The sequence below is a fragment of the Mercenaria mercenaria genome, chromosome 3 (genome assembly GCF_021730395.1).
Source record: "Mercenaria mercenaria strain notata chromosome 3, MADL_Memer_1, whole genome shotgun sequence".
Lineage (NCBI taxonomy): Eukaryota > Metazoa > Mollusca > Bivalvia > Venerida > Veneridae > Mercenaria > Mercenaria mercenaria.
The window spans coordinates 52,420,650-52,432,877 of NC_069363.1; the positions used below are offsets into that span (position 1 = coordinate 52,420,650).

At 35.3% G+C, this 12,228-nt stretch overlaps 1 protein-coding gene across 2 annotated transcripts; it reads left to right on the forward strand.

Annotated features, from left to right (window-relative positions):
• The first annotated feature begins 401 nt into the window (after window positions 1-401).
• Window positions 402-11,864, forward strand: LOC123523487 (uncharacterized). Of its 2 annotated transcripts, XR_008370222.1 has the most exons (8): window positions 402-492; window positions 2,245-2,375; window positions 2,874-2,981; window positions 3,559-3,643; window positions 4,099-4,258; window positions 4,570-4,649; window positions 6,225-6,404; window positions 9,033-9,153. XR_008370222.1 is itself a non-coding variant. In XM_053538495.1 (7 exons), exons 2-7 carry the CDS (start codon window positions 2,266-2,268, stop codon window positions 9,147-9,149), a joined length of 660 nt encoding a protein of 219 aa, XP_053394470.1. In that variant the 5' UTR covers window positions 403-492; window positions 2,245-2,265; the 3' UTR covers window positions 9,150-11,864. The 2 variants fall into 2 exon arrangements, 1 of the variants encoding a protein (XP_053394470.1); XM_053538495.1 differs by lacking the exon at window positions 6,225-6,404 and having other exon boundaries at window positions 403-492; window positions 9,033-11,864.
• Window positions 11,865-12,228: the final 364 nt, after the last annotated feature.

Sequence of the window (12,228 nt, forward strand, 5' to 3'; positions counted from 1 at the left end):
TTCGTGAAGATTAGATAAAAGACATTGTGTCTGAAATCATTCGTCCTCCATCCCTGATTCTTGTGGGGGAAGTTGGCAGATACTTGCGGAGAACAGGTTTGTACTGGTACTGAATCCAGGAACACTGGCTAGGTTAACTACCCGCCGTTACACGACTGAAATACTGTTGAAAAACGGCGTTAAACCTAAAACAAACAAACAAACAAATACTATGATGCTTAATTTGAAAGATAATAATAATGTTGTGAAGGACAACGTATTGCTTAGTAATAAAATAACATAAATAAATAAATTTATGAACTAATTATTAAATTTCTCTTGTATTCCTCTACACTTTTAACAGAGTTTCCTACTAGATAGGTCGGACCTATTTTCAGATTTTATACAGAATAAAGAGAAACTGTTGAGTAAATAATGCTAACTCGATTAATACGATCACAATATAGTATTTACTTTGGGATAAATCATGTGTTTATCATATAAACAAACAAAGTAAGTTATTTTTTTTTTATTTCACTGCTGCTATTGAAATACTTTTCAGATGTATTATTTCATTTAACGGCATCATGTCATCTTTACATGATTTTGTGAAAAGTTGACATGTTTGTTTAGAGAAGCAAAAATGCCTAATGAAACACGTCATGAGTAATTTGCGAAATGACACCTAAAACGAAAGTCTATTTACTATAGCCTGGTTCCCGGCGTGTACGCGTAGCAGTTATACACACTAAATCACAGTTGGAAGTAGATCTAAAGTATTCAAGAGTATTTGTCCATTATACAATTTATATATATATATATATATATATATATATATATATATATATATATATATATATATATATTGCAATTAGCCTTACTTATTTGGCTTGTATTTATATTTAAATCGGCATGACTTATTTTATGATCTGTTATTTTATAGTTGTCATCCCTCGGGACAGCGACAGACAAAAGTTATAACACAGTCCCTAAACGTCCCATTATTTGAACTATATTACAACAAGTTAAAGCGTAGCAAAAGTTCCTTCTAAGGCACATCTATATAAATATATAATGATCATCTTGTAAAATTTTGGTTGCAATGTCTGTTTTATACTGCCAAAAATGTCAAGTAGGTATTTACGCTAGTTATTATTTAACATAAATTGTTAAATCCAACAACAAATTAAATCTGTTACCACTTTCAGTTGAGTAAATACGGCAATAAGACATTGACCCGGTCAATCCATTACGATTCGATGCGTGAATTTGTTGCGCATAATTAGAGGGTCGCAATGGGGTTTGTTTTCACATATTAACCATGCATTTGAAAGTAACGATAATATTTAGTTGTTTACATGTAAATTTGCTGATACATGTCCATCTGTTTGTACATATGTTATGTTCTTCAAGAATGGAGGAAATAAAAGAATCAATCAACCATCATCGGGTTTAGTAATATGTAATGCACGAACGCGTTCAGTCAGAGAGTCGCCTCAATTAGGAAAGAATAGTTTTAACGTCAGAGGTTATTTCTAAGTTCACGGAGTTTGACTGGCCAGCTTGTAATGACAACAGCTTTCGATATCAGTAGCTCAGTCAAGTGTGACTTACCAAATTAAAATGTTCCTTCTCAAGAGAAGGAACAATAATAATGTTTTCTGAATGAAAAAAATGCCAAACATTGAAAATGTCATTTTTGATTTTTTTTACCCCTGTGACATTGAGTCATTTAGCTCAAAATGCTGTTTTTCGCCTTGCTAGTGGCCAATAGTCACAGGGGCAAAATTTTTCAAAATGACTTTTTGACATTTTTTTCTCAGAGAAAACATAATTGTAATTATTTTTAAAGGTATGTGATACGTACAGTATTGGTCCATTAGCCACATACACTTAAAAATAAATGGCCTTCACAACATAATTATTATCTTTCTACGTTCTCCTCTATCAAGTCTATTCAAATGGTTCAGCTTGGCATGCATTGAAACGTGAAATCGCCCACAGCTAAAGATAAAAAGTAATGATATCACAAGTAAAATTATAATAAATCATTACTTATTCATTAAGAAATCGATGGATAATTGAAACGAAGAAACACGTTCTTTATGTGAGTTCGGCATTTCCGGTTTTCAACAGTTGCTTGTATGAATAATATGTACGGCCGGAGATTGCCGAAATAACAGTGGAGAATACGAAAAATGACACGTAAATTGCCGAATGCCATTACGTTAACACTACCTTAACGACTTATTTTATCGTCTGCAGTAGATCAGTTTGGTGGCAAAGATGACCCTCCAACAGACGTGGAATGAATATTGTAAAGCGTTCGGCGTGAAGCAGGATATTATAGATAAATACTGGAGTGAGATTGAATCAAAGTATACGGAAAAACAAAGGTAAACTTTGATTGGGACCCTCTAACAATTTAACTGTTATCGAACCCACTAGCTCTAAAGTACTGTCTGTCGTCGTTGAACCAGTTGTTATCTGGAAACACAAGCATAAATGAGTTGGTATCGGACTTTTTTAAGTATAACGTGTCTCTTTTCATCAAATCTTAAATCTTATGCCCCAGTCAAAGAAGGTAAACTTTGATTGGGACCCTCTAACAATTTAATTGTTATCGAACCCACTAGCTCTAAAGTACTGTCTGTCGTCGTTGAACCAGTTGTTATCTGGAAACACAAGCATAAATGAGTTGGTATCGAACTTTTTTAAGTATAACGTGTCTCTTTTCATCAAATCTTAAATCTTATGCCCCAGTCAAAGAAGGGGAAGTTTATTGTTTTGCTCGGTCGGTAATTTAGTTGTTACCATTCAAAAGTCAGAACGCTTATTCCTACTTCCCGTCAAACTGATTACATGTGGTCACATGTCAGATATTAATATTTCAGATATTACCACACTTTAAATCACTTAACACACATGTTTACACTTTTCGACGATGTCAAGGACGAGCTTTCGAGACCAGAGCTAGTTGCTATGGCCATTTTCTTTCATGAGTAAGTTAATACATTTTATATAATGCTTTCTGTTGAATGTAACTGTTGACTTGACTTCCAAATTGCCTAAGGAATAGGATCGTCTGCTTGTTTAAAGGGCATCCATTATCGAGTGGTTAAAGTGGTTGAATTCGAATCACTTTCCGCTCGAAAACTTGGTGTAGAATTCTTCATGCGAGGAAGAGGTCGGTGGTTCCGTCCAAGTGCCTACCATCAACTTAGACAGTTCCCGGCGTGAGATGCACCTTTGGTATTCCTCCGTCGTCAATAGCTGGAAATGTCACCAAATTCAAAACTCAACAAAAACTACTTGTTTAAATGCATGTTTACAAATAAACATTGTAAAGTCAATACTTACTGTAAATGTTTATGTTTATAAATACTTACTCACCAAATTACCGCAACAACTCGAAGTCTTTCGCAGAAAGAACAATTATCTGTAGCAGTTACATTTGACCTAGTGTGTTTGGTGCAAATTGCTAACAAAATCATCGGAAGTCGAGGTAATTTATGAAGGACCGACGAACGGACGCTGGACCAAACTGTAGAGTACATTTTAAAAACTTTCATTTTGTAGCATAGAATACGAACCTACAGAGAAAGATAACGAAGAGAAAAGTGCTGTACTGTTCAAAGAATTCTCAACAAATTTCGAAGCACAGGTATGTTTATTTTTTTATTTTTTATTTTCCTGTAAGTAGACACTGAGTGAATGTATACTGAATAAACTTAGAATAAAAAGCGATAGAGTAATTAATGTTAAGAGTTGTAATGGAAAGACTTTACAACAGAGATGAAAAGAAACAACAGAAAAAGCAATGGTTTATGCGGGAGAATTACACATTTGGTCTTGGAGCTGAATTAACTGAATGTAAGAACTTGTAAAACGCATAATGCATACTCGCCGTAATCAAGGCCTTGTTTATTTTTGTATTTGATTAATATTTTACCAGAACACCTGCCTGCTTTTCAAAAAATTGCTGCGATATGCAGTGTGTTACAGTAAATCCGAGATCATATATTTTAAAATAAAACAGTGCCAGATCTTAGTACTTCGTTGTCGACAATAAACTACATGTAGATAACTTCACAATGTGCATGTCTGTTTTGCTTAAAGGATGCTGAACCTCAGAAAGATAGTGCTCTTGTATTTGATTGGATAATTGAAACGAAGAAACACGAAACGGAAGTTCACAGAACGCCGGAAATATTTGGTCGGGATGATTTGCATTTTTTCTTAGATATGGACATGGCAATTTTAGGAGTCTCCGATTCAGGTGATTATGAACTTTTATTTCATTAAATTTCTTTTCCCCCTGATGTTGGATGCATATATTTTTGAAATACATGGCATTTATGAAACAAGTGTAAGATTTTTGCCGACATATTTGCACTTATGTATACTTGAAACATGGCGTTGCATGTTTTTGTAGTTTTAAGCTGGATATTTCAGACAGGAAGACCACAAGACTGTAACAGTTAGATTATTAGAAACAATCGCACATAATTTTGAATCAAAATGTATTGATACCAAAGTTCTTCTAGACGTCATATCTGCGACCTATACATTGTATTTCTGTTATTGCAGATTATAAGAAGTATGCAGATGAAATAAGACAGGAGTACATACACATTCCAGACCAGTTGTTTAAACAAGGCAGAGCAAAGGTGAGTATCAACGCATGTTTTGAAACATGAAACAGATCAGTCTCGAATCTTGCTGTTTTTATCAGTATCTAAATTAAATGGCAACATATACCCAAAGTAGTGGACACAGGCTTTCTACGCATTATGTTTGATCAAGCTTTATCTGAATGGCTGTTTTGCTCGCAACATTCACGTAGTCACGATCTTTTCCGTGACACGATTTTTTTTTTCAATGTTTAAAAAGTTATTCTCAGAAATGAACATTGTCACCAAAAATTGAAAATTATATCTAATGCGCCTTGTTGGTATGTGAATTTTTGGCGTATCCGATTTAGTTAGTTTAAACATATTTTATTTCAAACAAAATTGCAATATTTACAATTCATGATACATGGTACATAAGATAATGCCTGAAAAAGGATCAGAGCCGAAAGCAACAGCTTATAGAGGTCTTCTCCTACAGAAACATATTGTTGTAGGTACAGTACGGCAGTGTTTATGATCTTGTCTGAAATATTATCTTTAAGCAATATAATAAATCTTAGCGCTTAATCAAAGAACTATATATAAGAACAATATCAATAAAAGGGTACAAAGTGAAACAAGCACCCATGGCTAATGAGTGTATAAGTTTAAAGTGAGATAAGCAGAGAAAGAAAGAGAATGCATTAAAGTATAAAGATTCATTCGGATTTTAAAATGGTGGCAGCCAATTATATAACATAATCAAGTGCTCATGAAAATCTTCTACTTTCCATGATGTAGTTTTGAACTGCTTGAAATATCTGGAAGTTAATATCATCGCTGAGATTCCTGTCTCCATTCAGTAAGGTGTGAAGTGTTACAGTACAAAAGATGGAAGCAGTCTCAAGAAGACGGACTCTGATGTCACTATAACGGTGACATTCAAAGAAGAAATGATGGTTACTCTCCGTAGTGCCACATTGACAAAGAGGTGATGGATGAATGTTTTTTCTAAACAAATGCTGGTTTAAGGAGCTGCATTCAGTACGAAGACGAGCATGATAGAATTGCCATTTCCTGTCGCCTACGTAGAAGTATTTGGGACATTTCGATTCGTTCAGTTTAAGCTGCGTCTTGAAGGAGGCCAGGGACGGTGAATTTTGTAGCTCTCTCGGAAGTTCATTCCAATCTCTCAGAGCCGATGGCAGAAAAGCATTATAGTAAAGGGATGTCATTGTGTGGAATGACTGGATGTCGTCGGCATTGCGTAGGTTATACCGAGAAGTTTCTCCAACAGACGGTGGGACTAAGGATGAGAGGTAATCAGGAGTTAGGCCGTTTTTCATTTTGTATAGTAGAGTTAGTTTATGGTTTTGTCTTCGGCGCTCCAGGGAGTCCCAAGGAACTTCTCTGTTGAGTTCATTGAGAGACACAAGTTTAGTTGTCCCAGAAACGATGCGGGCAGCTTCATGCTGAATTTTGTCAAGTTCGATTTTCTCATACTGCGTACAGTTGATATAAACCACATCGGCATATTCAATAAGAGGTCTAATAAAAGATAAGTATATCACTTCTAATGATCTTCTGTCAAGCTGAAACTTTAGTTTACGCATGATATGTATTCTTTTCCAGGCTCGCTCTTTAATAGAGTTTATATGAGAATGCCAGGAACAGTCGTCAGAAAGATAGACTCCAAGATGTTTGTGTACAGTTACTGAAGAAATAGACTGATTATGCATAACAAGTGGTGGATGTAAGGGTTTGGATAACTTACGTGAGATGGTCATAGTTTCCGATTTGGAAGGATTAAAGGTAACTAACCATGTATCGGCCCAATTTGATATCCTATCAATGTCGGATTGGAGTATTTCTGCAGCCGAGACAGGGTGATCAACAGTTATATGCAAGCTCGTATCGTCAGCAAAAAGATGAACATTTGAACCCAAGTCGTCAACGATATCATTGATAAACACTAAAAATAAAAGGGGGCCAAGAATAGACCCTTGGGGAACTCCTGCGTTCACAGTAGACCAGTTTGACTGGGTACCAGGTAAGACAACAGACTGGCGTCTGTTGAAGAGATAATCAGAAAACCAGTTCAGTAGACGTCCATCCAATCCAGCATTTTTTAACTTGAAGAGTAGACCTTTGTGCCATACTTTGTCAAAGGCTTTGCTTATATAAAGAAATACAGTTCGTACTTCTAGTCCATCATCGAGAGCTTTACAGAAGGTATTGTACAAGTATGTGAGCTGATTCACTGTTGAATCTCCTGGTGTGAACCCAGATTGTAAAGACGAAAGAAAGTTATTATCACGTAGAAAATTGAAAAGATACTTAAATATAATGCGTTCAAATTCCTTTTCTATGCAACAAAGCAACGATATCGGTCGATAGTTGTTGGGTAAAGACGGGTCGCCTTTTTTTGAATATAGCACAGGCGTTAACGTCTTTCCAAGTTTGAGGTACCTTGCTGCATTGTAGTGAAGAATTAAACAGGGAGCAAAGAGGAAATTTAAGCACAGAAGCAGTTTCGCGCAATATACTGTTGCTAATTCCATCGGGTCCGGCAGCCTTGTTGATATTAAGGGACTTCAGGGCGTCTTCAACGTCTTGAGGGGTAATAATAATAGAGTCAAGTTTGTTTCTTGGTTCTGGATAGTAAAAGTTAGGAAGGTCCTTATTGGAATCGTCAATCGAAGCCTGGTTACAGAAGAAGTCATTCAATAGATCAGTTTTAGACTTAGAGTCAAAGACTAGTTCTTGAGTGGCTGGGTTTATAAGTGGAGGAACAGTTTGTATGTCAGATGGAGAAATGAAGTATTTAATAAGTTTCCACTAATCTTTGGCAGTAGTAGAATCAGATTTAAGCGAATCAGCCATTTTTAGGAAGTGATTTTGTTTAGCAGTGCGGATAAGTGATACTATTTCATTACGTATTGTTCTGAATTTATTCCAATGAACAGGGTTCTGAGAATGCTTAGCTCTGTGGTAGTACTTCTTACGTTTCAGAATTTGCTTTTTTATTTGTGTTGTGATCCATGGTTTATCATTAGGTTTAACATTTATAATTCTTGATGGTATACACTCCTTTGAAAGTTCAAGTATTTTGTTTGTAACAGGTGAAGTATAAGTGTCAATATCATCATTCTTTAGTTGGTCCCAGTTTATGTCGCTGATTTTACGTCTAGTGAGGTGTAGTCTCCCCGGTCGTATAGCCAAACAAACCGTTTAAAGGACTTGACATGAGGTTTAGAGAAGTTAAATAGTGAATAAACAGGACAATGGAACCGTTGGTTTTGATCTAGAACTGGTTCTCCAACACCAGAGGTAATAACTTTGTGGCTACATGAAACAAAAAAGAGATCCAGTATAGAAGAAGAGGACTCAGTAAAATGAGTTGGTTCGACAATGAGTTGCTCAAGGTTATACTGCTGACAAATAGAATGGAGTTTTCGAGTCATGTGTGGATTTGATTCATTAAAGTTAAAGTCGCCAGTGACAATGATGTCGGATATGCCTGTATCTATTGCCAACCCGAGCGAGTCTTCGATTAGATTTGTATGATATATGTCTGCGTTTGGAGGACGATAAAATACAGCGAACAAGATATGTTTAGAATGAGAAGGAATCAGTTCGATCCAGATACACTCCAAGCCCCTGGGTTCGAGATCTAGCCTCCTTTTGTAGTGCAATGTTTCCTTCAAGTAAACAATTACACCACCGTAGCCATTTTCAGTTCTATCTTTCCTCTCTGGAGTGTGAAAGTTTTGAAGTACAATATCATTATCAGAGATATTTTGATTTAACCATGTTTCTGTGAAGGCAAGAACATCAAACATATCAAACTCAGCTTCTAGAACATCAAACTTGTTCAGTAGGCTTTGAACATTGTATTGTAAAACTGAGAAGCACCTAGTGCTTGTTATGATTTCTGATAGTGTTTTAGACATGGAGGAAACTATAGAAGAGGAGCTGTTAGAGGTTGTTAGCATTGGGCCTATCCGATTTGGACTGAAACATGACAGAGCAAGAAGTGTAGGTCAGTCATGAAGTCCAAGACTGCTGATTAAAACGCATTTTTAAGGAGTATAATGTAATAAGTGTATGGATGCTGGATTTATTTTTGTTCTGAAGTGTCGAGGGATGGTTTTTTATCGTATATATAGCATCAGTATTGACCAAAAATGCTCGGGATGCCTGTGGTAGTGGAATGGTAGAATTAGTGTAATGTTTCTTTTTAAACAAGGTACGATTTTGTATTTCGGCAGGAAGGTCTAATACGTATCAGTCGTTCCAGATATCGGCTATGTCTCCAATAAACTTTAATGCGACGTTTAGTATGGTATTATGTTATAGGACAGACAGGACGTTATCATCCGGTGTATAAGTCCTATCCTGTATCATGTCTTCCGATAGTTCAATTTTTTTCTTTTACAGGTGCTGCGTTCGTTTTTGAAAGTTCCGAATATATATGCCACGGAAATATTTCGGAATAAATTTGAGAAGCAGGCACGAGAAAATATAGAGGCAGAAATTCGGAGGCTAGAAGAATAGATTTTGATATGTAATTTTATACAATGTCATCGTATGCGAACAATTTTCAAGTTAAGCTGTTGTCATGCAGTGTTTCCATTGCCTGACTGAAGACCATGATCAGCATACACGGACGTACAGGCAAATCTTGGTCTGCACTGGTCGCAAAGGCAGAATCACTAGCCAATAACAGGCTAAAGGTTAAAATATATGAACAATTTATTACTCGTTATGCACATTTTGTACACACCACTTATTTTTTTATTCATATATAGCACTTTACTTAGTTATATAGGACTTTTTCTATATAAATTCAAGTGTTTAGATTTATTTTAAAAGCTAGGTTGTGTTGTGTTCGCTGTGTTGTTTTAATTAACAATAGCATGTATTATGATATGCCATTTTACTTCTATGTATGTGACATTTTTAAAGCATATGTTAAACTTGCACGCTTTCAAAAGTTGTTTTCGGAGAGATACTGGAATCTGTGTCCAACAAAACGTAGCCACTCGGAGAAATGTCCAAGCTACCTTCGGGGAAACTGTATATTATAAAACAGAAGAAAGATCAAATACATAAAATTGTGTTACCACAAATTAAGTGTTATAAAGTTTAAAACGTACCGGGAACGTCTCACTTCCCTTTAAATACCAAGTCAGGAAGACACATTTGTGGTATGAGATTTTTAAGGCATCTTTCTAATATTACAGACATTCATGTTTTATGTTAATTTAAAAGTACATATCTGTGATAAATGACAGGGTACGCTTCTATTAATTTACTTTTTCTTCCTCAGTGACTGGACTCCAGATTCTTGTTAAAATGATGTTCCTTTAATGCAGATTAGAACATGAGTTTTTGTTTCTTAACTATTTTCAAAAAATGCTAAATAAATATAAAAAAAATGCATACCTGACTCGGGAATCGAACATTGGTTGCCTCGGCAATAAAACCTTTCCTACAATCTGGTCCAGTACACGGAGTATTTCATACTTAACCATTTGTATAAAGCTTTATAAATTAAGGCAGTTTACCTTCGGTACCCCATGACAAACGCTTTTCAATTCTGAATGGAAAAAGTTAGTAAATACAACTAATTACTAAGTATTATGCGTTTCCAGTACATATAATCTGTCACCAACTGTAAGTTCCAAGACCTTCTTAAGAAACATAGTACTGTTCCGCTGATATCTTAAAATTCTCTTTTTTTCTTTGTTGTCGTACGAATTGGAGGTCAGTCATTTTAACGTACTTTTATTGTTCATTTCTTTTTGTATGTAAACCTCTGAAATCTATCTGAAATAATGTTTCAGCTTAAGAGGTTTGGTCACGTTTGACGTCGTGGGAGTGAAATAAAGCCATTCTGCACTAGTGTAATTATTATATAAATAATCAATGCATTTGCGTTGTTTATCGTCAGATTCACCACGGTTTACATTACATTTCAGAAGTGCACAAATTGGGTTTGTTATCCAACCATCTGAAAGATGAACCGTAGCAAAACCGCAAGAAGGCATTGATTCTAATCATTCTAACATGGTGGTAAAATTATGCTGAACTTCATTATGCTTCAAATTTACGTCATAAAACAATCACTGGTCCACACGTCAACCGTTGTTCATGGCAGATTCTAATACTTGTATGACTAACAATGCTAAATAATCATCACAACGATATCATGTTGACGTCACGTCGGCCATGTACGCCTTTCAAATTTGATCAGATATATTACTTAATGAAAAACATGTTTAAAACGAAATGTCACATAGCATAACTGGTTTGATTAATTTACACACACACGGAGTTGGTTATTAGCTGTGTAGAATAATTCACCATCATTTACGCCTTAATGGAACTAGTCCGCAAGACGTATTACCATTTCCAATCCTGGCGTGTATAAACAAAGGTACTATTTAGCGCCATACATGCCCCAATGAATATTTCTATCATATTTTATCTAAATTTTACAGTTAAAGATATATTAGAATCGAAAGAATTTATAACAAAACCGTGTTTGAACACTATTTTTACACTAGGACGGTTAAACGTTGTACGAAATAATTCACTCGGGTTATGCCGTCGTGAAATTATTACGCTTGACATAACCGTTCATCGTGTATAAATAGTGTTAAAACACGGGTTTGCAATAAATTATTTCTTAAATATACAGAGCTTGGCTTCCTTCTTTGTTTAACTGACAAAAAATGAGCTATGTTGAAATAACATTCTGAGGTTGACGTCGTTTCAAGTGTAGACATTATTGCCTACCTAGCTCGGACAATAGACACTTGTCCGATTATGTGCCATGGATAGATATTCCGACGTCAGATATTACTAGAGACCAGTAGCACTACTATTGCATCATAGTCTATAAACATAATGCAATGACATACGCAAATCTTTTTGTCACAGCGATCTACTTTGAACGTGATTGATAAGAAAAGTGGTCTTACATGTCTGACAGTGAATAAAAACTGCTAACAGTCGGTTATTTATTCTGAGTTGTCTGTCTGGTTTGGGAAAACCCTGCCTTACACAAGCAAGTCATGACAATAACGTAATTTTTTTCTGTTTGAAAAAACAAAAAAAAAAACAACTGAATTTATTAATTCAAAATAATTGTTTTTGCAGTGCAATATAGATATTTACTGTTTATTTCAAACTACATTTCTTTCCTCTGTTTTGAAAGGAAATGTTATTTTTTGTAATTTTGAATAAATGAAATTATTTTATACTTGTAAGTTTTGTCATTTTCCATTATTTTAGCTTGACTATACGAAGTATATGTAGAGCTTTTCTACTCGCCCCGGCGTCGTCGTCTGCGTCCATGTCCGTATCTTGGTTAAAGTTTTGATACACTTTCACTGTATCTCTGATTCACTTGATGGATTTGCTTCACTCTTAATTAATGTAGTTATTTCTCATCATCAGTCACAACATATGACACAAAGGCCATGACTCTTACACCAATATTTCCTGAATTATCCTCACTTTTAACTTAGAATTTCAGGTAAAAGTTGGAACACAGACTTAAAACGTTTGTTCTGCATTACGCCCACATCACAAGGTCCATATTTCTGGCACTAGTTTTTCATAAATT

Coding starts and splice junctions, on each gene's coding strand:
- LOC123523487 (XM_053538495.1), top strand. CDS start 2,266: ATGACCCTCCAACAGACGTGGAATGAATATTGTAAAGCGTTCGGCGTG. Junction 2,376..2,873: donor AAGTATACGGAAAAACAAAG/GTAAACTTTGAT, acceptor TTAATATTTCAG/ATATTACCACACTTTAAATC. Junction 4,259..4,569: donor TTTAGGAGTCTCCGATTCAG/GTGATTATGAAC, acceptor CTGTTATTGCAG/ATTATAAGAAGTATGCAGAT.